Raw genomic sequence first — 26890 nt, 5'->3', positions numbered from 1 at the left:
GACACTGGAAGCTTGAGGGGGCTCCATCCATCTGTCAGGGCCAGGTGTTCAGGAGGAATTCATTCATACAATTTACCGCAGGCAAATAGGATCCATTGTATACAGTGAGTGAGTGAGTGCGGGTGAGTGAGTGCGGGTGAGTGAGTGCGGGTGAGTGAGTGAGTGAGTGAGTGAGTGAGTGAGTGAGTGAGTGAGAGCTTTTATTACATATCATACTATTTGACTGTTTAACACTGCCTTCTGCATTCAGCAATATTCAAGTCATACAATGGCGGCCTGTAAATATTCAAGTTTGAACCTGACATTCCTGTGATTGATAGTATGAGCAAAAAACCACCCTGTCCGGAAACATGTCATCAACATCGTTACTGAGTCTGACAACCTGATACATTAGGTTACATTTTACGACTATTTACGGTTGCTTGAGACCACATCTAACCTGGCATTCCGATGGGTTCTCAATTTAGTCACCTCTCATGCCTAACACTGGGGAGCTGGGGACACACACAACTCAGAGTCCCCGTAGAAGGTGGGACAAGCATGGGGTACTTGAGACCTGTCTTGCTCCATGGTGGGACAAGCACGGGGTACTTGAGACCTGTCTTGCTCCATGGTGGGACAAGCATGGGGTACTTGAGACCTGTCTTGCTCCATGGTGAGACAAGCATGGGGTACTTGAGACCTGTCTTGCTCCATGGTGAGACAAGCATGGGGTACTTGAGACCTGTCTTGCTCGATGGTGAGACAAGCACGGGGTACTTGAGACCTGTCTTGCTCCATGGTAAGACAAGCATGGGGTACTTGAGACCTGTCTTGCTCCATGGTGAGACAAGCATGGGGTACTTGAGACCTGTCTTGCTCCATGGTAAGACAAGCATGGGGTACTTGAGACCTGTCTTGCTCCAGATTCCCATGGTGAGACAAGCATGGGGTACTTGAGACCTGTCTTGCTCCATGGTTAGACAAGCATGGGGTACTTGAGACCTGTCTTGCTCCATGGTAAGACAAGCATTGGGTACTTGAGACCTGTCTTGCTCCATGGTGAGACAAGCATGGGGTACTTGAGACCTGTCTTGCTCCATGGTGAGACAAGCATGGGGTACTTGAGACCTGTCTTGCTCCATGGTGAGACAAGCATGGAGTACTTGAGACCTGTCTTGCTCCATGGTGAGACAAGCATGGGGTACTTGAGACCTGTCTTGCTCCATGGTGAGACAAGCATGGAGTACTTGAGACCTGTCTTGCTCCATGGTGAGACAAGTATGGGGTACTTGAGACCTGTTTTGCTCCATGGTGAGACAAGCATGGGGTACTTGAGACCTGTTTTGTTCCATGGTGAGACAAGCATGGGGTACTTGAGACCTGTCTTGCTCCATAGTGAGACAAGCATGGGGTACTTGAGACCTGTCTTGCTCCATGGTAAGACAAGCATGGGGTACTCGAGACCTGTCTTGCTCCATGGTGGGACAAGCATGGGGTACTCGAGACCTGTCTTGCTCCATGGTGAGACAAGCATGGGGTACTTGAGACCTGTCTTGCTCCATGGTGAGACAAGCATGGGGTACTTGAGACCTGTCTTGCTCCATGGTGGGACAAGCATGGGGTACTCGAGACCTGTCTTGCTCCATGGTGAGACAAGCATGGGGTACTTGAGACCTGTCTTGCTCCATGGTGAGACAAGCATGGGGTACTTGAGACCTGTCTTGCTCCATGGTGAGACAAGCATGGGGTACTTGAGACCTGTCTTGCTCCATGGTGAGACAAGCATGGGGTACTTGAGACCTGTCTTGCTCCAGATTCCCAGGGTGAGACAAGCATGGGGTACTTGAGACCTGTCTTGTTCCCGATTACCATGGTGGGACAAGCATGGGGTACTTGAGACCTGTCTTTTCCCGATTCCCATGGTGGGACAAGCATGGGGTACTTGAGACCTGTCTTGTCCAGATTCCCATGGTGGGACAAGCATGGGGTACTCGAGACCTGTCTTGCTCCAGGGTGAGACAAGCATGGGGTACTTGAGACCTGTCTTGCTCTATGGTGGGACAAGCATGGGGTACTTGAGACCTGTCTTGCTCCATGGTGAGACAAGCATGGAGTACTTGAGACCTGTCTTGCTCCATTGTGAGACAAGCACGGGGTACTTGAGACCTGTCTTGCTCCATGGTGAGACAAGCATGGGGTACTTGAGACCTGTCTTGCTCCATGGTAAGACAAGCACGGGGTACTTGAGACCTGTCTTGCTCCATGGTGAGACAAGCATGGGGTACTTGAGACCTGTCTTGCTCCATGGTGAGACAAGCATGGGGTACTTGAGACCTGTCTTGCTCCATTGTAGGACAAGCACGGGGTACTTGAGGCATATCTTGCTCCATGGTAAGACAAGCATGGGGTACTTGAGACCTGTTTTGCTCCAGATTCCCATGTGGGACAAGCATGGGGTACTTGAGACCTGTCTTGCTCCATGGTGAGACAAGCATGGGGTACTTGAGGCATGTCTTGCTCCATGTGGGACAAGCATGGGGTACTTGAGACCTGTCTTGTCCAGATTCTCATGGTGAGACAAGCATGGGGTACTTGAGACCTGTCTTGTCCAGATTCTCATGGTGAGACAAGCATGGGGTACTTGAGACCTGTCTTGTCCAGATTCTCATGGTGAGACAGGCTTTTGGGTACTTGAGACCTGTCTTGCTCCAGATTCCCATGGTGGGACAAGCATGGGGTACTTGAGACATGTCTTGCACCAGATTCCCATGGTGGGACAAGCATGGGGTACTTGAGACCTGTCTTGCTCCAGAGCCCCCAAATACATGTAAATGTATTCAGTTATTTACGAAGAGTACTGTCACTAAGTCTAGGGACAGGCTTTCTAAAGTCCTGTGAGTCAAGTATGCTAACATTCACAGAAGGAAATCCCTAACATTCACAGAAGGAAGACAAAAGGTTATGAAGTTCCAGGCTGGGCTGGGTTGGGTTGGGTTGAGTTGATGGGGTTTAAGATTGCTTTCAAGATTTCTGCAGTTATTTAGCGACATATGTGTGTGCATAGCCCTGGTACCACAAAGGTGTCACAGCCTACATCAACTCCTGTGAAGATCCGGGGTGAATAGGTCTTCAGCAACCCATGCTTGCCATTTAAGGAGACTGTGCTTGTTGTAAAAGGCGACTAACGGGATCGGGTGGTCAGGCATGCTGACTTGTTAATACATGTATCCCAATTACGTGGACCGATGCTCATGATGTCAATCACTGGATTGTCTGGTCAAGACTTGATTATTTACAGATCGCCATCATATAGCAGGAATATTGCTGAGTGCGACGTTAAACATTAAACAAACACCAAACATCAACTCAAGCCGTTGGTGTGCTGCCTGCATCCCTGACACCACAAAGCTGACAGATGTCTACCAAAGTGTCACAATCCACGTGTGTTTTAATCAATTCAAAATATTGAACTTTTTTTCATTGTTCTATAGGCTAACATTGCCAGTACGGAGACGGCACATGAATGAAAAGATTATTCTCAGAATTTGCATTTAGAATATCTTCCTGAAAAGATCCTTGAAAACAAAAATATATGAAAAGGGACATTTTCAAACACGTGTTACAAGAGCTCAATACAAGCTGTTGCACAAGAGCGTTTACAAAACCAGGGGATCTGGCTGTCAAAAGGCTGACATCTTTTATATAGAACAGCATTTTTCAGATTTTTTCTGATCAATTAAACATTCACTATACCATGCCACTATTTCTTACAGAAAAAGCCCCTGATTTGGGAAAGATACCTCACATTATGGGCACCCACCAACATGGGGGACACTCATTTTAGTTCAAATATTATTTTTGTATGTCCCCATATTTTCCCCTTATTTCGCAAAAAGATCTCTATTTTATAGAATGGGGATTTACAACAAGCAGAGTCAGAGTTGGGGCACCCTCTGAATCACCACGGAAGGCCATTAGTCCAAATACATGGGGTTGGTATTGGCCACTTGACCATTGGCACAACAAAATACTCTTAGTATTGTTATTATCAACAACTAAATAACTTAAAAAGTTTAATCCAATTGATCATAAATATCAATTGACATCCTGAGACATCCAGACTGCCAATCTTCGAGGCGAGCTCTTTGCCGATGTATGTAACCATCATCGGACTACTCCCGGTAACATGGTTCACGCTGCCTTTGTTTCAGTTAATAAAGTTATTGCCTTTACATGATTTATACACCTAGTTTGAATCTGTTGCAAGTGTTACATCTGCGATGTCACCACTACACATGGGGGACATCTGTTACTCACACACCTAATATGGTCATCGATTTATCCAGATAGACCCAACAAATTCTTGTTCATGTTTGAATGTCAATAAGTCGCATAACTTGATCAAATCTGATGTGAATGAATGAGTGAGTTGAGAATTATTTTAATTACAGGATCTTAATATTTCTTGTCAGATAGTTTTACCATGAATATAACTGTGTGTCCCAACAACATTTCTTCTCTACGTCCATTTTATAAATATGTGCTGGACTCACAGTTCATTCAGAGTTCATTCAGAGTTCATTCAGAGTTCATTCAGAGTGAGTGAGTGAGTGAGTGAGTGAGTGAGTGATTAGCAATATCACGGCGGGGGACACCAGCAATGGGCTTCATACATTGTACCAATGTTGGGGATCAAACCTGGGAGAATGACAAGCGAACACTTCAACCACTAGGCTACCCCACGTCCACAAGCAAATGTCAGCAGTCATTCTTAAACTTAATTTCAAACCTTGGAAATGCAAAAGCTACAGACAGCATATTCTCAGGATTATAGAACCAAGAACACACACAAACACACAAACATAGACACCACACACACACACACACACACACACACACACACACACACACACACACACACACACACACACAAACAGACACCACACACACACACACGCTGATAGACACACAGACAGACACACACACACAAATTATAGTTCATGTGTCATAGATCTCTAATTTCACAATGAAATAATTATAATTGAAGGGTTCTTTCACAGACTAGATCAGTAATGAGTAATGTTTAATCATATGGTGTACCTGTCTGATGCCGCGTGACTGGACCAGCTGGCGGACATCCTCAGGCATCTGCAGGGATGGTGGAGACACGTAGCGGAGGTTGACACGGTACAATGTCAGCAGACGGGCCAGGGAGTGCACGGTGCGGCCATTCTTCAGGTCTCCAACCATGGTTATCTGTCAAGCAGGAAATGCTGGTCAATGGTGTTTTCACCTGTTTTATTACATCCATCAACAAAGTCTTTCATTAACTTAAGGATGTCATCTCTCACTATCTTGGCAATACTATAAGTTGTAGCAGGGTCACGAGGGGTACATCGGGTTGTATGTGTCCCACGTTAGTTTTCATACCACGACCCTCTGGCGTTTGCTTTGAAGTGGGGTATTAAGGATATATTCTGCCTCTCAAAAATCCACTTGAAATCCATGTGACGGACCTAAGAGACTTATTCCCCTGATGAGAAACTTATTCCTCTCCAAGGTGGGATACACTGTATTTTATTACACATATGATAGACCGCCATTGCCCTTGATGTATAATTTGTATTTTTGTATATTTTGTATACTTTGTATACTTTGTATATGGGCCTGAGGTCTCAAGTACAAATAAAGATTGATTGAATTATCAAGATCACTTGGACTAAACAGATCTCATCATTCTAACATGGAGATTTGATAATGAATGTTGTCAGGACACGCTTAGGACATACTGGTATCGAAATTCTACATTACTGTCAATGAAGATGTGAACATGTTTATTCAAATAAAACAGCTTTATTCCTTACTTGTTTTTATCTTACTTAATATGTAATTATGTAAGTTTTACCCATGCTTGTTAGCACAATTGACTGTACACATGGTGTACTGAAACTCTTAAATAATTACGCACTGAAAAATAATTTTTAAGTGGTATCATCGGTATGAAAAAAAATCATAAGTCAATCAATAAATCATCATGGTTGCATAAAGCTAACACATTCTCCAGACAATCAAGATTCATGTAAGGTCTGGAGAGTAATCTCCCTTGCTAATTCTCACAGCAACAGCCCATTCCCGGAGTTCTCTATACTATCGCTGCCACCAGTACCATCTCGCCGCTGTGCTTCGACCATGCACGGAGCTGTCCACCAACCAACAGACCATTATGTTTATGTCCCCCCCTTAATTGTTATGATGTTCGTCAAGTGGACATTCTATTTCGTGTTAACTATCATATAGCCATTGCAGTTTGAATGAGACCTAGGTAGAAGTACGTATTCATTATTCTACAGTCTCGAACCAATCTTTCTACACCTTTTTCTTGTCAAGACATTAATTGATTTTAAGAAAAGTAGACCCACGAAAATCGTGCACAATTCACTTTAATGACATTCCCTCCTACATAACATAAAAATATACGTCAATACATTTTGAGTTTGAGGATATTTTTCAAGATTGTTTAAATAGCTGTACTACACTGGTCACAGCAAGGATATGGCCAAAAAATGTCACATGCTAGGAGAGATCTTGTTCTCACCGTGAGTCCGTTGACAGTTCCAATCTCTTCTCGTATTGTAAAGACATCCAGCAGTGCTTGTGTTGGATGTTCGCCAGTCCCGTCACCAGCGTTGATAACTGGCTTCCGACTCGCACTCGCTCCAGTCTGTAGTTTGAAATTGAAAGCAAAAGGTTACATCACAAAATTTACATCTGCATTGATATTCTGACCAAGTTTTCAACTTCTGGCTTCCTTGTGCCAAGACTTCTGAAGAAACACATTTTTGAGCACACATTGAGCACAAGCGTGTACACATTCTCCAAACTGCTCCACCAAAGCTATACCCAAACCTGGTGGGTGGACATTATGCTTAACTATGGAGACATATTTTTCCTCCCCAGTCAAATACAAATTTTATGTTATCTTTTTTAAATTCTCCAGAGCATGAAATTGCAACATGCATCAATATTTGTCTAGAAATAATGCATTTCTTTCATTTGGATGCAATGCCGCTATACAATGCCATCCTGTAAATAATGGTTGCCTCTCAGGACAAGCAATATTCCAGCAATATCACAGCGGGAGACACTATAAAGGGGCATCACACATTGTACCTATGTGGGGAATCGAACCTGGATCTTCGGCATGACCAGCGAGCACTTTAACCACTAGGTTACCCCACCGCCCCAACAAGCACAGGTAACTGGGGAGCTATTATAACCCTGACCCCAACTGGGTGAGGCCAATAATAGACCTTTACCGTTAACTACTTGTAGATCAAAGACGTTTACCACAAGCGCAGGCATGGTGGGGAGATACTAAAGATCACAAATGGATCGGAACCAATGATCTTCAGATCCTGGCACACCTAAGGGATGCAACTCTGAAGGACTTACACTAACTGCCCCAGGCTCAGGGTGTCGAATCACGATGACGTCTGCATACCCAGACATCATGGCCACGGTATCTGAAAACAGCAACGTTATAACTGGTACATTTGTATATCGGTTATACCAAGCAGAGATAATAATACTAATAACGACTTAATACAATAATGCCATTCATATGGCACCATATTTCCCCACCACACAAAGTATCATAACATGTCTACACATAATCAATGACCTTCGAGACTTCAAAAATATAAATGCTTCAAAGGGGTACCCATACATGCATGCATGCATCCCCCTTCAGCAAAACCCTCGCCCCTCCATCCTCTGCTTGACCCACATATGGAGCTATGTACCTACAAGAGTACAGGTGTACCAGTCTCACCTTGCAGGGTCTCCCCCTTCTTGGAGGAGGAAGTGGCTTCATTGAGGGAGACGACAGCGCCACCTAGACGCTGCATGGCAGCGGAGAAGGAGCAGCTAGTCCGTGTGCTCACCTCGTAAAACAGCGACGCCATCACCTTGCCCTGAAACATGGTGACATGCTCTCCTGGTTACTTCAACATCATCAACTAAACTGTGATGGGAAACAGCAATCAACGTACAAGGTACAGCTTATGGAGGTCCTGAATGTAAGCTGAATTAGTGCACTAAAAATTATAACCTCCCCCCACCCCTAAATATATGTTTCATAATCTGTAACATAGGCATAAAGGAGCAATGTCTAGGTCAATACTGCGAGCTACGATCAACACCGCTAATGCACAAAGATATATGCCCTCAAACAAGTCACAGAGCCTGACCATCCAATAAACTTGGTCACCTCTTCTGACATGTGGGGGTTGCTGGGGACCTTATCTGACCTTGAATTGCCACAGGGGTATTTATGTATTGGTTCCTTGTGTTGCGGTTATGGTTACAAGACCATACACTCTGTTCTGAAGCGTCCGGGAACATGTGTCCGGGAACAAGTGTCATGTTCCTGGACACAGTGGTTGATTCATGGGTACACAACAGCTTCGCGGAAAGCGTTAAAGTTGGCATGCAGCACGTGCTTCTTGCTGAATGAGAGCAAAATGCGCATGCTCTAGACAGTTTATTTCAGTTGGCTTCTGGCATTCATATGGGCAAGGAGTAAATGGATATCTCTCCCTAAGTGAATTAGAATAGTACAGAAATAGAATAGAATAGAAATAGTTGAGAGAGTTACCCATTTACATTGTTAATTACCATACGGCAACTTCACTTTAAGTTTCAAATCCATTTCATTTGATCTTATCACATTTTCATTGTTCATTACATTACAAGGGGATTTCACGTTTAGTTGATTACAAGGGGATTTCACGTTTAGCTGATTGCAAGGTAAGTTCATGTTTAGTTTAGTTTAGTTTAGTCTTTCACTGCGAACCACACTCCATCAAGAAAGCATATTGATGACAAGACGCTGGAGTGTATTGGATCTAATGACTCTCTAGGCATCGTTACAGCCATATTATGATAGAGGATTGAACCAAGGATTTTGTTGTGACGAGGAAGCACTTTAACTACAAGGCTACCACACTAATCCCTGAAAGGAAACACAGTTTACTGGAAGTGTCTTTGTGGTGTTTGAGGAGTCCCTTGAAGGCTGAGACAATATTCCAATGCAGACGTAGAACTATGGCGGACATTTACCTTGAGGATGTAGTCAAGTGGGCGGTCCCTCATCACAGCAACACGGAAATTGTGGGCAAGGTTGAAGATCTGATGAAGCTGTTGACATAATTATACTCAGTAAGAAATACAAACACTGGAGATGATGATTGTTGTTTGTTGTTTAACACCGCACTCAGCAATATTCCAGCTATAAGACGGTGGTCTGGACCAGACAATCCAATGATTGACATCATGAGCATTGATCAACATAATTGGGATACAATGACATGCATCAACCCAGTCAGCAAGTCTGACCACCTGTTAGTCGCCTCTTACAACAAGCATGGGTTACTGAAGGCCAATTCTAACCCAGATCTTCACGGGTTACTGAAGATGCAATGTCTAGTAGTGAGTGTGGGAGTTAGATACCCGTATCAAATGCAACACCATTGAATATCATTTCTTGTTTGTTTCAGTTTTTAGCCACCATCAAACATACTTTCTTTTGCCAGGCAGTCTAGGTTCCGGCATCAGGCAAATTTTGTGACATTAATTAAAATTATGAACCTTTATTGGGAATGTCTTAATTCCAATTTGGAAATCTTGACTGAAATGTGCTGTACGTATGAGGTTGATTACCAAACTCTGACTACTGCCTCGAGTTTCTACTGGATAATCCCTATATACACATACTGAATACTGAATACATACTACATACAATTTGTATACACTTTTACAATAATCAGTTGAAAATAAGTGATATTATGTGCTCTGTCGGAATTTGTGGGAAGAATGGTGTTATTGTTTTGTTCTGAGACTAAATATCAAAATACTAACTGTAAAATAGCACATTATGTAAATATAACATTTGCATTATGACAAAATCTTGTACAGCAATTTTTCGGTCTGTATTAAGATACACATTGTATTGTTATACATCTATTAAGAATCTTTTGCAATTCCATTGGTTAATCCGTAAAACATGCCGAAACAATACATTTTAATGTAGACCCTGAAATCATATGACTTTATATATATCAAATATTGACTCGTCACATGACAAGTATTGACCTGTCATGTAATTAATATTGAATTGTCAGCTAGAAAACAAGATGGCGTCTGGTACAAAAATTTCACAGTTCACAGCTAAGTCACTGTAGTGAAACAGGGCAGTTTAAAGACTTAAAATCTGAAGTGAATTTCGGTAAAACAAGACAATTGATTACTTCTGACAAAGTACACAAGGACCCTCAGACCAGGCCTGTGGCCTCGGTCTGGACAAACCACCTCATGGGTCGGGTCCTTGTTTTCACATATTGGCATCGTCAAGAGTAATTTTGGGTATTATATATTACGACACTTTGGTCTATATTGAAATATGCAACATATTGCCATTACATTGTTTTCTTCCACATTCTGTATGTTATATTCAGGATAACACTTTCTTAGTAAAGTACAGATTCCGGGATTCGAACCCACACTGCCAGAGTGAGGCACCTAATCGCAAGCACACATAGTCAGCGATCCAACCCACTCAGCCACCGAGGCTTCCACAAAAATGAAAGTCCGACAACATGTAGTCCAGATCACATACCATATTCAACGTAATGAGCGCCCCGCTCTAATAAGCGCCCACGGCGATATTTGCTAATATATTGGCTAGTGAACAAACCCAGTTAGCACCCCTTACGATTGATCAATGTACACAAGACTTACTTATTCGCGTATAATACACACTCGTGTGTTATATGCACCCTTAATTATAGGCAAATAAATTCTGGAAAAATATATCTGTCGTATAAAAACATTTCAGGCTGTCAGCATAAACCACGAAATTTATCTTTAAACTCTGTTTTTTTCACTAAAATAATATTCTAATAAGAGCCCCCATTTCTAATTTTGAGAGCACCCTGGGCGCTTATTACGTCGAATACTGTAGTTTGTGTACCCCTCTGACAAGTAGGATTCTGTATGTGTGTCACCTGTTCCCTGTTGAAGCCCATGACGGAGAGCACATGGTGGTTAGTGAGCCCCGGGGTGTAGTGGGGCAGCCCCACAGGCTGCAGGGCGTGGCCTTGTTCCCTCGGGGTGACCGGCAAGTCCTTGCGGAGGAAGTCACCATGGCCTCCATACAGATCTGGAATCAAAACACTGTTACACTAAGACTGGCATGCAAACACACATGATGCAGTCTGAAAGCAATGAAAGATATCAACAAGTAACTGCACTTATATTTATGAAAAACAAATCCAAACCCTTTGATATGACTAATTATGGATGCACATGATACATAAAAGTCACAATGATGATACTTCCTTTCGAAGCTATACAACTTCTACAATACATGTTTAATGGTCACACAAGGTTAAACGACAAGCTTATATAAGTATGCAAGCATGGTATGGTATCCAGATATGTTAATAACACCAAACAAATCAATCTGAAACATCAAAAACATAAATATGAAATATTATATTATTTCATTTTTCCACACATTCCAACTAGGCTGTTTTATAAAAAACTGGAATCCCCCAAACAAACAGTGAGGCCATCATGGTTGCTATGACAACATCCAAATTGATGAGTGACAGACTCTATGGCCCTAAGATGACTTCGAGGGCAGGCTGGGGCGGGTTGTCCTACTCTGGGGCCGGGGATGGATGCATTCCAGGGGTTTCTCCAGACCTCCTCAGAGCTGACATTAGTTGCCAAGTTTGCAGCAAATATCAGTAAACATTCCAAAACTGGAATAAAACCATCCCTTATTCACGTTACTCAACTGCAAACAGACACAGGGTGGTCGGGTAGCCTAGTGGTTAAAGAGTTTGCTCATCACGCCGAAGGCCCGGGTTCGATTCCAAACATGGGTACAATGTGTGAAGCCAATTTCTGGTGTCCCCCGCCGTGATATTGCTGGAATATTGCTAAAAGCGGCATAAAACTATACTCACTCACTCACTCACTCATGCAAACAGACACTGTCCAGGATACTGGTACTTCACTGATAACAGGACAGTAAAAAGGACAAGGCTTTACCTCTTTACGTGTAAGTTATCGCACTGAATGCAATGGTAAACAAGTATTTGTCACAGAGTGACGAAATATCCCCCGCCTGTACACCATAGTACCAAATATGAAGACAATCCAGCGATTAGTTCTTGAGATATTGTGGCAACACCGTTTTCCAACTCCAAAAACAGATTTGCCTGCTGTGACCTTGAAAATGGGGTCAAGGTCACCAAATCTGACAGGTGTATGCGGTGTCTGTATATACACTATAGTTCCAAATATGAAGACAATCCAGCGATTAGTTCTTGAGATATCGTGGCAACACCGTTTTCTAACTCCAAAAGCAGATTTGCCTGCTGTGACCTTGACAATGGGGTCAAGGTCACCAAAACCGACTGGTGTATGCGGTGTCTGTATATACACCATAGTTCCAAATATGAAGACAATCCAGTGTTTAGTTCTTGAGATATCGCGGCAACACCGTTTTCCAACTCAAAAAGCAGATTTGTCTGCTGTGACCTTGAAAATGGGATCAAGGTAACCAAAACCGACTGGTGTCTGCGGAGTCTGTATATACACCATAGTTCCAAATATGAAGACAATCCAGTGTTTAGTTCTTGAGATATCGCGGCAACAAACAGGTGGGACGTACGGACGGACGTACGGACGTACGGACGGACGGTCGTGAATACTATATCCCCCGCTTCGCGCTTTCGCGCGGCGGGGGATAATTATATGAGTGGCCTTTTGGTTAAAATACATAAGTTGAATTAAAGAACAAAAGTTTGCAATGATAGTCAAATGTTACAAATGAAGAATTAAAAGTTACTAATAAAGTTCAAAATACAAAACAAAATACACACGATATGAAAGAAAGAACAATTTGTACTGAGGAATGTCAGTGCGCACAAAAGAAGAACAATTTTAATCGGCTTGTTCTGCTGTGTATATGATAAACGCTGGCAATAAGCTTAACAACACCGAGGTGTACAATGCATATGTCTTACTCGCGCACCCATTGTGTAACGTCATATACATGTTGCGATCAAATGAAGTGTTTAGCCATCACCACCAGGAAAGCAGGATGTTTTGATAAATATCTTCTTGCTGTTTATGTGCATGCCAAAATATGTTTGTGTTTGTGTTTCAAAGCCGTGCTCAGCAATATTTTAGCTATTTTATGGCAGGCTATAAAAAGCATACTATGGACCAAACAATCCAGTGATTGATTGGGTAAGCAACGATCCAAGCCTTCAGGGTACGATGGCAAGCATCACAGCTCGCTGGGGACCTATTCTAACCCAGAATACCCATCGGGGGAACATCACATCTTGCTGGGGACCTATTCTAACCCAGAATACCCATAGGGAGACCATCACAGCTTGCTGGGGACCTATTCTAACCAAGAATACCCATGGGGAGACCATCACAGCTTGCTAGGGGCTTATTCTAACCAAGAATACCCATCGGGAGAACATCACATCTTGCTGGGGACCTATTCTAACCTGGAATCCCCATGGGGAGACCATCACAGCTTGCTGGGGACCTATTCTAACCCAGAATCCCCATGGGGAGACCATCACAGCTTGCTAGGGGCTTATTCTAACCAAGAATACCCATAGGGAGACCATCACAGCTTGCTGGGGACCCATTCTAACCCAGAATCCCCATGGGGAGACCATTACAGCTTGCTGGGGACCTATTCTAACCCAGAATACCCATAGGGAGACCATTACAGCTTGCTGGGGACCCATTCTAACCCAGAATCCCCATGGGGAGACCATCACAGCTTGCTTGGGACCTATTCTAACCAAGAATACCCATAGGGAGACCATCACAGCTTGCTGGGGACCTATTCTAACCCAGAATACCCATAGGGAGACTATCACAGCTTGCTGGGGACCTATTCTAACCCTGAATCCCCATGGGGAGACCATCATGGCTTGCTGGGGACCTACTCTAACCCGGAATCCCCATGGGGAGACATGCATATTTTGCTGGGGACCTATTCTAACCCGGAATCCCCATGGAGAGACCAACACAGCTTGCTGGGGACCTATTCTAACCCGGAATACACATGGGGAGACCATCACAGTTTGCTGGGGACCTATTCTAACCCAGAATCCCCATAGGGAGACCAACACAGCTTGCTGGGGACCTATTCTAACCCAGAATACCCATAGGGAGACCATCACAGCTTGCTGGGGACCTATTCTAACCCAGAATACCCATAGGGAGAACATCACTGCTTGCTGGGGACCTATTCTAACCCAGAATCCCATGGGGAGACCATCACAGCTTGCTGGGGACCTATTCTAACCCAGAATACCCATAGGGAGACCATCACTGCTTGCTGGGGACCTATTCTAACCCAGAATCCCATGGGGAGACCATCACAGCTTGCTGGGGACCTATTCTAACCCAGAATCCCATGGGGAGACCATCACAGCTTGCTGGGGACCTATTCTAATCCAGAATACACATGGGGAGACATGCATAGGTTGCTGGGGACCTATTCTAACCCAGAATACCCATAGGGAGACCATCACAGCTTGCTGGGGACCTATTCTAACCCAGAATACCCATAGGGAGACCATCACAGCTTGCTGGGGACCTATTCTTACCCAGAATCCCATGGGGAGACCATCACTGCTCGCTGGGGACCTATTCTAACCCAGAATCCCATGGGGAGACCATCACAGCTTGCTGGGGACCTATTCTAATCCAGAATACACATGGGGAGACTTGCATAGGTTGCTGGGGACCTACTCTAACCCGGAAGTCCCCCAGAGAGACCATCAATTGTTGCAGGGGACCTATTCTAATCCAGAATACACATGGGGAGACTTGCATAGGTTGCTGGGGACCTACTCTAACCCGGAATCCCCATGGGGAGACCATCACAGCTTGCTGGGGACCTACTCTAACCCAGAATCCCCATGGGGAGACCATCACAGCTTGCTGGGGACCTACTCTAACCCAGAATCCCCATGGGGAGACCATCACAGCTTGCTGGGGACCTATTCTAACCCGCAATACCCATAGAGAGACCATCACAGCTTGCTGGGGACCTATTCTAACCCGCAATACCCATAGAGAGACCATCACAGCTTGCTGGGGACCTATTCTAACCCAGAATACCCATAGGGAGACCATCACTGCTTGCTTGGGACCTATTCTAACCCAGAATCCCATGGGGAGACCATCACAGCTTGCTGGGGACCTATTCTAACCCAGAATACACATGGGGAGACTTGCATAGGTTGCTGGGGACCTACTCTAACCCGGAATACACATGGGGAGACCATCACAGCTTACTGGGGACCTATTCTAATCCAGAATACACATGGGGAGACATGCATAGGTTGCAGGGGACCTACTCTAACCCAGAATACACATGGGGAGACATGCATAGGTTGCAGGGGACCTACTCTAACCCAGAATACACATGGGGAGACATGCATAGTTTGCTGGGGACCTACTCTTACCCGGAAGTCCCCCAGAGAGACCATCAATTGTTGCAGGGGACCTACTCTAACCCGGAAGTCCCCCAGAGAGACCATCAATTGTTGCAGGGGACCTACTCTAACCCGGAAGTCCCCCAGAGAGACCATCAATTGTTGCAGGGGACCTACTCTTACCCGGAAGTCCCCCAGAGAGACCATCAATTGTTGCAGGGGACCTACTCTAACCCGGAAGTCCCCCAGAGAGACCATCAATTGTTGCAGGGGACCTACTCTAACCCGGAAGTCCCCCAGAGAGACCATCAATTGTTGCAGGGGACCTACTCTTACCCGGAAGTCCCCCAGAGAGACCATCAATTGTTGCAGGGGACCTACTCTAACCCGGAATCCCCATGGGGAGTTTTATGTTGTTTTATGCTGCAGTCATCTTCAAGCCAGCATCACACAACATGCAGCCATACATGACATCCCACGCAGGTGCCAAGGCACAAACAAGATGACAGTGAAGGGAGGGACCTAGTCTTTGGGGACAAATAAACATACAATATCATCTTTAATTAAAGCGTCACAACATAAAGTAATATTAATAACAGACTAAATGTTAGTTTCCAGATATGAAAACAGTAAGGTGGAAAGTCTTATTGTTAGTATTGTTTATAGAATGCATTAACTCAAGAACCACACGTCCACATCGCCATTACAAGGGTCAAGGACACTACAGATGTTGAATATGTACAAATAGGTCAAGGACACTACAGATGTTGAATACCGTACAGATACATTCCCTCATGCCGGGGACATTAGTCACATGAATCTACATGATGTTAAAACCATGGACCAGAGTACAGAAATCCAGGACTCGGATCTGGGACGAATTTCCATTCTTTGGAATATTGTCTTTCATGGCGGGAAGACACAATTAAATCAAGTTGCCCATTTTATTCTTGCTGTTTGTTCTTGTTTTCCCATTACCAATACCCCATTTTTTCCCCATTACCAATACCCCATTTTTTCCCCCTTTACCAATAAAACTAATATCAATAGATCAAAAAGTCCACAAGAAGGCACAAATTTGCAGATGAAACAGCAAAAAGCAACATATTTTGTTACTATCGAATACAATGCTATCCCAGACCTTGGCCACCCTTTACTGTGTTTAGGTCTGTTATATTTTCAGATCAAAGTAGTCAGATTTAAACAAACTGTAACTCAGCCTGTGGACATAACGCAAAAACATCTCCTGACATCCCAGATCCACAATTCTCCATGTCAGAAAATCGACCACAGATCTGAGTTGTACTTAAGTGAAACATGACATGCTGGTGCTCTAGAAGCAGGACTAGACTAGGACAGCGTGGTGGCTGCAACAGCTACCTATTTCCTTGAGTATAGTGCGCACCCCCCTCTAGCGGATTCAGTATTTTAGAAATATTTTTTTTGAAATATCAAGCGCAGAAAAAAATTACACTGTATACTACCCCTTCAGCGAATTTCGGTAAACGAACGGGAGACGAGAAACTTGGTCAGTACACATTCGAAATTTGAGATAAAAAAATCACCAGACATGTTGATTTACCATTTAAATTGTATTTTTTGTTCTGCTAGGCATTGTTTTACATCCAGGGATTAAGATTACCTTCTGTATTTTCTCGTAATCTAAGACGGAAACAGCAATCAGCTGTACACATGTTTTCTTGGAATCTACCGGTGATTCGGTCAAGACATACCCAATGATATAACTTTACAGGATTTTAATGCAAGGATCGGCAAAAATTGTATCTGAAACTATTTTTTGTCAGGAATAATATATTCCAATATCTTGTTAATTTAGTTGCAGCTTTTACGAAACATATTTAAGATAATAATAATAACCGTAAGCGAAGCAGCTGATTGCTATTGCCGGTTATTATTTTTCACATGGAACCAGTCTGACCAGTCACCGTCAAGGCCCCCTCGGACACGTGATCGCAAGAACTACGTGTTGACATAGAATCGTCAAACTATAACAAATATGACTTTTAACGAGTCAAAGTATGGCATTTATGATATATGTATCCATTCTCTGTCAACTAAAGTTTGTTTCAAGGCGTCAATAGGGGTAATCTGACCGTGGTTGCTGTTAATAATGGTGAGTTGTGCGATCGGAAGATCGCTTCACACACGATTTTGCCAAAATTAATTAAAACATTATTAAAAAGAATTTTGAAAAGAATTAATGAAGTAAGTTACAAACATAAGTCCAGATATACAAAGAAACTTTTTATAGCCAGACAGTGTCATTACATGAAGATTTTGCGTACTTCAGTATGGATTTGTTGACATGGTATTTCCGGTGTTACGTGCTCACCGTAATATCTTTCCATGGGGAAAAAAACATCAAAACTCATTATTTCGTGTACAATGCGCACCCCCTTCTACACAGGTGTGTTTTTTAAAAAAAAAGTGTGCACTATACTCAAGAAAATAGGGTACTCTGTTCTACATGGTTCTACATGGTTACCTGTAAGACTCTCTAGCAGGCTAGAGACAGCTGCTGGTGAGGTGAGAGGAAATGAAGGGGCAAATGTTTAGCCAACTAGTAAAGCAACACTCACGAAATATAAAAACAGGTCAAGGGTAAAATAGTGTTGTCTGGCAACCAATTAAACACGGCTTTGTCATTGGATGAAAAATTATTTTTTCCTCAATAAATACTGTCGATAGCCAGATCAAAGGAGCTAACTTGTTCAATTGACTTTTTTGATAAATGGTTTGATTTGCCATAATGCAGTATCAGTATGTTGATTAAGCGCAACAGAATTATATGAATGAGGTCACATGGCAACACTAGGTCTGGAAGCCTTCAGTAGCATTCACTATTGACCTTGAAAATGGTTGATCTATTCAACACTATTTGGGAATCCAAATCATAATCTGGCATGTTAAGAATATACTTCAGTGGGATGGAAACGTAATTGAGAGTTTGCAGACAATACTACTACCCTAGCCTCCAAACTAAATTTGATGGTTACATATATGCATATAAATCTATGAATAGAAAAAAACTATGTCAGAAACTTGTTAGATAAACTATGTGCAATTAAAAAATCTGCATTAAATCATTAAAATCACTTTGAAATTATTGAAATAAATCCAGCTACATGCTGTGTTTGAATGTGCAATGAAACTATTACACTTAGCTAGGCAGAGAAGGTACATTGAGAAAGATGTTATATAATAATAAAAATCATCTGAACTTTTCAAGATGTCTCATATGCTGTTCAGCAACTAATCACTCCCTTTAATACAATAACTAATATCTGACATGATGCCTTTCCAGCCTCCACCTGTGTCTCTCCCCCTGTGTCTCCACCTGTGTCCCCCCCTGTGCCTCCCCCTGTGCCTCCACCTGTGTCTCCCCCTGTGTCTCTCCCCCTGTGTCTCTCCCCCTGTGTCTCTCCCCCTGTGTCTCCCCCTGTGTCTCTCCCCCTGTGTCACCACCTGTGTCTCTCCCCCTGTGCCTCCCCCTGTGTCTCCACCTGTGTCTCCACCTGTGTCTCCCCCTGTGCCTCTCCCTGTGTCTCCCCCTGTGTCTCCACCTGTGCCTCCCCCTGTGTCTCTCCCTGTGTCTCCCCCTGTGTCTCCACCTGTGCCTCCACCTGTGTCTCCACCTGTGTCTCCCCCTGTGCCTCTCCCTGTGTCTCCCCACCTGTGTCTCCACCTGTGTCTCCCCCTGTGTCTCCCCCTGTGCCTCCACCTGTGTCTCCCCCTGTGTCTCTCCCCCTGTGCCTCCACCTGTGTCTCCCCCTGTGCCTCCACCTGTGCCTCTCCCTGTGTCTCCCCGTGTCTCTCCCCCTGTGCCTCCACCTGTGTCTCCACCCCTGTGTCTCTCCCCCTGTGTCTCTCCCCCTGTGTCTCTCCCCCTGTGCCCCCCCCCCTGTGTCTCCCCCTGTGTCTCCACCTGTGCCTCTCCCCCTGTGCCTCCACCCCTGTGTCTCCCCCTGTGTCTCCACCTGTGCCTCTCCCCGTGTCTCTCCCTGTGTCTCCACCTGTGTCTCTCCCCCTGTGCCTCCACCTGTGTCTCTCCCCCTGTGCCTCCACCCGTGTCTCTCCCCCTGTGTCTCCACCTGTGTCTCCCCCTGTGCCTCCACCTGTGTCTCTCCTCCTGTGCCTCCACCTGTGTCTCCCCGTGTCTCTCCCCCTGTGTCTCCACCTGTGTCTCCCCCCCTGTGCCTCCACCTGTGTCTCTCCCCCTGTGCCTCCACCTGTGTCTCTCCCCCTGTGCCTCCACCTGTGTCTCCCCCGTCAGACATGCTTTGATCAGTATTACCGTCATGTCAGCTCACATCTTCCAGAGACAAGGGAGTTAACAGACTACAAGTCCAGTTTCCACCCTTGCCAAACTAGGCTGATACTTCTTTGAGTGGCATTTAGAAGTTGGAATGGTAACTAAGACAAAATTGTTATGGATGGCATTTGCTTGATAACGGTTTTAGAATCTACACCGAAACGTCGCCCAATTGTAATAAAGAAGTTGCTCATCCATAACAATTTTGTCTTAGTTAGGCTGATACTACCAGGCTTGATCGTAGCACCACCAGTGGCTATTACGAGTTATGTCCCTTCTATGTAACTCCTATTGACCAATCAGACTCCATCTGTCATATCACTTGCATTGCTTCAAACAAAATGGCACCCACCCCAGTGAAGACAATCTGATTGATAATCAAGATCTATCAACGGGTCCTACCCCACAAAGTGCTTCAAATCACTTGAGCACCTTGATTAAAAACATGAAAAGATTTGCAAAATATCTGTCGACGCCCAGTTGACGGTACACATGCTTAGCAAATCTTGCAGTCGAGCGAATTTAGACTCCTTAGTCCAGCCAAACTGTAATTCCGGAATTCCAGCCTAGTTCGTCAAGGTTGGAAACTGGACTTTTGTAGTCAGTTAACGCCCTTGCCTTGGGAAGATGGTCAGCTTAATGTGTCATAAAAACCTGAAGCATTGAGGGTCTAAGATGTTTACCACTTTGGTGAAACCCATAAATACTAGCCCGGTGCTGACAAACAAAGAAACATAATCAGGGATTTGAACCCATGATCATAGGATTCTGGTTGCCCAAGGGACACAGCCCTGTACTGTGAATTGTGGCACCTTAGAAAATTTGGCCCCCTCAAAAAACCATATCATTTCATCTAGAAACTATCAAATATGGAAATAGATAAACGTAATGGAATAATTACGAATATTGATGGAGCAAATTACCATGACAGTTTGTAGCTAAGCAGCATATTGAGACATATTGCTGTTCAAATAACAAGTGACGAATAACAAAAAGTAAATTTCCTACAGACAGGTAACAAGTTAGGCTGCGGTTGCTATGCAACAAAGTGGAATGAGCTGTGGGAAAAAAGGGAGACCACTCACCTGGCTTCAGCTCCTTGTGCATGTGCTCTGGGGAATCTCCGACTGAGGACACAAACACAGAACTCACGGACATCACACGGGAGTCAAACATGTTAGAGCAAGACATCGTTAGTTTGAATTTATAGCTGGCTGGGGACGGCTATCACAGCAGGAACAAGTGCAAAAGTGAGCGTGGCTCACCCCCGACCCGCCTAGTGTGTCAGTAGTTACAAATTAAATAGCTAGGATAGGGTAACTTAGGGTTTGAAAAATTCATAAAAAGATGGAAAATTAATAAAAACAATTTTTTTCTCTTGACTGCACCCCTCCATATGACACAGATTAATTGTACTAAGTTTGAGATGAATCCACTGAATAGATTAAGAGAAATCGCGAGGACAAAGTTTTCGGACGGACGTTAGGGTTTGAAAACTTCATAAAAAAATGGAAAATTAATAAAAACAATATTTTTCTTTTTGACTGCACTCCTCCATATGACACAGATTATATGTACTAAGTTTGAGATCAATCCCCTGAATAGTTTAAGAGAAATCGCGCGTACAAAGTTTTCGGACGGACGGACAGACATTTTGTCAGGGGTATAATTAAGTATGTGCAAAGGACTTATTAAAGATAAACAATTAATAGTCTCAAGAACATTTCGAGAAATAATGAACATGTTTTTATCCCCAAAACATATAGAAATAGTTTCTAATTTTTATTCATTTTTATTCAATTTTATTTTACATCCTATGCTGTACTGTGAGATAACGATCAAAGTGCATTTCATATCATATAGTGTTTTCGGAAACAGAATTGTATTGATTTTCCTCAATGAAGATGATAAATATCCCATATCACAGTACAGATATGTTGAGCCATTTCAGTTTCAATCTTAAAAGCAATATGGCTTATCTCCTTCTGACCATGACCACATTCGTACCGGTCTAAACAATCAGATCAGGTCAGTTTTATGCTGTCATTAGCGATGTGTAGCCAACATTATAACCACAGGGCTAGTACCCTATATATTTAAAACAAGGGGAGTCATTTTTCAGCATTTTCAGATGTTTATCCCATGATAAAAACACTTCCTGACAACTGTCAATATGACAAAAAGATATCACACAACCTGATCAAAGAATCTTTGTTTTACTTGAAACACATTTTCAAAGTCTTGATCAAGATATTACAAGGCTTTCAAATTCGGCTCTCACAAAAACACCAAGTCCAGTTTGTCTCCATGGAAACAGTGGGGAAATATTCCTAAAAATTTCAAAATAAAGGTACCACTTTAGGACATGATTCATAAACCTGGCATGTTTTGTAAAAGAATATTTCATGTTTTTTTAGCAGTATACTGAAAACAAAACACCACCCAATTGTTTACTGGAAGTAAATGAAATCTCTCTACTTGATTCTTTTTTTCTCTAAGAAAACTTGCAATATAAGTGTATAAACTTGCCCTCATCTAAACCAGCTGATATTAACTATTTAACTTATATACATAAATACAAACTTTCACGATTATCAGTATCACATCATTTCTGAAGAGGGCAGGGGTGTAGCCTAGTGGTTAAAGCGTTAGCTCGTCAAGCCGAAGACCCGGGTTCGATTCCCTACATGGGTACAATGTGGAAAGCCCATTTCTGGTGTCCCCTGCTGTGATATTGCTGGAATATTGCTAAAAGCAGCGTAAAATCAAACTCACTCACACTCTTTTCTGGAGGATTAGTCAATGTCTAATGTTAAAGCACTTGGGATGAAACAAAACAGAAACAAAATCAATTCTGCACGTCTCAATGTCAAGGAGCAGCACAAGATGAGGGATGAGCTTGAAGCAACAATCATGATGGGCAACACACAAACATACTTGGCTGAGGCTGACCCTCCAAGGTGCGGGAGGGGCGGGGGGGAAGTGGAAACTTGTCCATGATGGTCCGGCGGGGACTCGCCGGCTCCGATGATGGCAGGGACGAAGGCATGGCAGGGATGTGGACTGACAACTGTTCCGTCGCTATCTTGGGCGTGACAGGTTGGGGTAGTGTCTTCACATCAATGCCATATCCGGGCGCAGCCAGAACCTGCAGGTTAAGATGGGGTGGAGGAGTTTGTATTTACTTATGAATATTACATCTGAAGACACCAGGAATGGCCTCTACCAATGATCATGCATTTGATTTGAATACATATTGTTCACATACCTTGCAGACCTTAGACTTACGACCATCATATACAACCATCATAACACCCTTACTGTGACTTAGATTTATGACCATCATAATGCCCTTACAATGACATAGGCTTACAACTGTCATAATATCCTTACTATGACATAGACTTACTATCGTTGTAACGCCCTTACTATGACATAGACTTACGACTGTCATAATATCCTTACTATGACATAGACTTACTATCGTTGTAACGCCCTTACTATGACATAGACTTACGACTGTCATAATATCCTTACTATGACATAGACTTACTATCGTTGTAATGCCCTTACAATGACATAGACTTACAACTGTCATAATATCCTTACTATGACATAGACTTACTATCGTTGTAACGCCCTTACTATGACAAAGACTTACGACTGTCGCAAAGCCATAACTTGGACTTAAGACCTACGACAATCGTAGCACTACGATTAAGGAAAACCCTGCTCAATGAAGGGTGAAGTGTGTCAATTACCCAAGCTCCCTGAAGCACTTTCAATGTATGGAATCAAACACTTCCTGAGCTTCTTGTGAACCCTTTCACCACAAGGCTAACTCATCTCCCTGAGACTCAAATGCTACCATAAAAGACGGCTGCTTGTCATTCTGCAACTTACTTCCCCATCAATGTAAGCCACCTCCCCTCTCAACACAACTCTCCGCACGGCTCCGACGACATTCATCCCCTGAAATGGTGTCCACTTAGACTTGGTGAACTTCATGGCCTTGGGGACTGTCCACTTGTGATCAAGGTCAACCTCGATGTATGTGTCCGGCTGCTCCGGCAGATTGAAGATGCGACGCGGGTTTGTACTGAGACGGCTGATGATGTCCTGTATATGATGGGAGACATTTATGTAGAACACTCATTGATGGCTTTCTTAGAATTGCATAAATAATGTGACATTTAAACACTATTGCGATACTACTGCACTACAGGTACAAATAGTTAATAGCTTGTTCTCCGACATGTGCACTGTATGTGTGTGTTGTTTAACTCCACACTCAGCAATATTTCCATTGTAGGAGCAATTTAAATAAAAAATATATATAATTAAAAAAAACAACAAAAAAACCCATTCAGATCGTCACTTTAATAAAAAAAATAACTAAAATAAATTTGGTTGTGGGACAGTGTCTCCTAAATTATCTAGCCTGAACCAGAGAAACCAGTGATTGGATACCCGTCATTGGGGTATGATGACATGCTATGAACCAAGCTACTGAGTCTGACCACCCAATCCACAATATGGAAGAGTGAGTATTTCAGTTACACCAAGGTACTGGTGTGGGGAGGCACGTGATGCAGATCTTAACATGGGTATGATGCTGACAAACCTAGAAACATAATCAAGACGTCTCAGGTTTCGAAACCACAATCATAGGATTCTGGCTCGCCTAAGGGATACAACTCTACACAACGAAATGCAGGGCCAAAGACACTCTTCTTCTGTATGAAAGAACAGTGACAGATATCTGCAGATGTGTGTCACGATGTCGCCGTACCTCGAGAGTAAGTCGTCCTTCATTGACAGCGGTGAGTAGCAGAGGCAGCATTGTCTCCAGGCCAGGGAAGCCCGGAGGGGGTGTGGCCCCATCCTTCTCCTCCACAGAGTGGGGGGCTGCAACAAAGGGCAAAGTGAGTGAGTTAGTGAATGGTGTTTTATGCCAGTCAGCAATATTTAGGATATAATTTTTCTTCCTGTCCATGAAATACTTAATAACATGCAAATCTAAAAACACACGACATTACTCTCACAAGAAAAAATACCCATATATACAAAATATACAATTTTGTATATTTGATATTTCCAAAATATACAATTTTGTATAGTTGGTATTTCCAAAATATACAATTTTGTATATATGGTTAGATTTTACCACTGCTTCATTCAATTTCCTCACCTCTTATAGAATGTTTCACATAATGTGGTTGCAAAGTTTACTAATGATACCGAACAGTATAATTATTGCATGTGACAATAATGCTTTAATACTATTTTCATTATGACAACTATATGATGTTATGAAATAATTTGTATTTCGTTATGTTTTACAGATCTTAATAACAGTTTGATCAATATAAAATGCGTACGCCAGCAACAAGTAGTTGAAAGTAGTTTTAAACATTGATGTTTATCGTTCCAAAGCTCTGTTCTCCAGCTCAGTTCATCTTTGTTTACGAGAACGTTTTTAATATGGGCAATTTTCTTCTTTCGGGACATTGGAGCATAAATATTAAGATTACAGGCAATTTTAACAACTTTAGTACTCCATGAACTTTTACATAGTAAACTTTTTCTTCATCAAAGCGTTACAAGTACTGTTATTAAATCTTGGGGTAGTCTAAAAACATTAGCATGTAATGTAACAAACGGGGAGGAGAGACCCATGTCTCCATTAGTGGCTATACATGGAGGTACCGTTACTAACACCAAGAAATAATTTACCGGCTCTATTGTGGATTAGATTAACGTTTTATCCTCATATACCAGAGCCATAGATCATTACCGGCTCAACAAGACTTTCATACAGTTTCATAAAAAACATCATAAGACATACACCCAACAGAATAAGACAAAGCATGGCTGGCAGAATTGTACAACTCTTTCACAGTTTCACATATCTAGATGCTCGTCAACCCGTAGTCCCAGATAACGATATGATTCTACATAGACCAGTGTTTGCCCAGCGGAGAGGAATCTGGTTAATCTGTATCACTTAACGAGTGGTGAATAGCTTACTCTGACCACAGTCGAGAGCAGCACAGTAATTAGTAGTGTAGACCAGGCGAATACACTGGTCACACTTGACTGGTCTGTCTGATGATTCGGTCACCTGCCAAATGGGATGTCTGACAATTGGGTGTGAACCTTACAGAGGAAGTTATTTTATGAATGCGTCACGTGTTTCAAAAGAGATGACCATTATCTAAGTAAAATACTTCTCAGATCATAAAGGACATAACATTTAATAAAGTGAAATTCATTTTCGACAAACTTTTATGAACAATTTTAAAACAGTGCGGGCAGATTCTATTTTCTAAAAGGTTTGGGGGGTTGTAAATCGTCCTGTTTCGATCCAGATCTAAAACTAGCTAAAATGCGACGGTGGTCCCTGTATTTAAAACATAAGGAGCAACAACGTTACGATCATGAAAGTTCTTAATGTATTGCCCTTAACGTTATGTTTATCGTTCCAAAGCTTTGTTCTCCAGCTCAGTTCATCTTTGTTTACGAGAACGTTTTTAATATGGGCAATTTTCTTCTTTCGGGACATTGGAGCAGTCATAATATTCATAACATCATAAATATTAAGATTACAGGCAATTTTAACAACTTTAGTACTCCATGGACTTTTCCATAGTAAACTTTTTCTTCATCAAAGCGTTACAAGTACTGTTATTAAATCTTGGGGTAGTCTAAAAACATTAGCATGTAATGTAACAAACGGGGAGGAGAGACCCATGTCTCCATTAGTGCCTATACATGGAGGTACCGTTACTAACACCAAGAAATAATTTACCGGCTCTATTGTGGATTAGATTAATGTTTTATCCTCATATACCAGAGCCATAGATCATTACCGGCTCAACAAGACTTTCATACAGTTTCATAAAAAACATCATAAGACATACACCCAACAGAATAAGACAAAGCATGGCTGGCAGAATTGTACAACTCTTTCACAGTTTCACATATCTAGATGCTCGTCAACCCGTAGTCCCAGATAACGATATGA

General features: G+C 42.9%; 1 protein-coding gene across 3 annotated transcripts in view; it reads right to left on the bottom strand.

The window, feature by feature from the left end:
* Positions 1-26890, bottom strand: part of LOC124133165 (CAD protein-like) — a 120950-nt gene that overhangs the window by 34640 nt on the left and 59420 nt on the right. The window contains exons 34-44 of one of the 3 annotated variants that reach the window (XM_048400551.1): positions 24656-24771; positions 23767-23982; positions 22801-23011; positions 20949-20990; positions 18037-18069; positions 11046-11200; positions 9103-9180; positions 7814-7955; positions 7435-7505; positions 6578-6703; positions 5083-5238 (exon numbers count right to left, since the gene is read on the bottom strand). In XM_048400551.1, the coding sequence (XP_048256508.1) occupies positions 5083-5238; positions 6578-6703; positions 7435-7505; positions 7814-7955; positions 9103-9180; positions 11046-11200; positions 18037-18069; positions 20949-20990; positions 22801-23011; positions 23767-23982; positions 24656-24771 (1346 nt within the window). The remainder of the gene's footprint in view (positions 1-5082; positions 5239-6577; positions 6704-7434; positions 7506-7813; positions 7956-9102; positions 9181-11045; positions 11201-18036; positions 18070-20948; positions 20991-22800; positions 23012-23766; positions 23983-24655; positions 24772-26890) is intronic. The other 2 variants (XM_048400552.1, XM_048400553.1) reach the window with 2 other exon arrangements.

This window comes from Haliotis rufescens, unplaced genomic scaffold (assembly GCF_023055435.1).
Source record: "Haliotis rufescens isolate VD_foot unplaced genomic scaffold, xgHalRufe1.0.p SCAF_2, whole genome shotgun sequence".
Lineage (NCBI taxonomy): Eukaryota > Metazoa > Mollusca > Gastropoda > Lepetellida > Haliotidae > Haliotis > Haliotis rufescens.
Note: the sequence above shows the minus strand (reverse complement) of the source record. Positions and strands in the feature narration are given on the sequence as shown.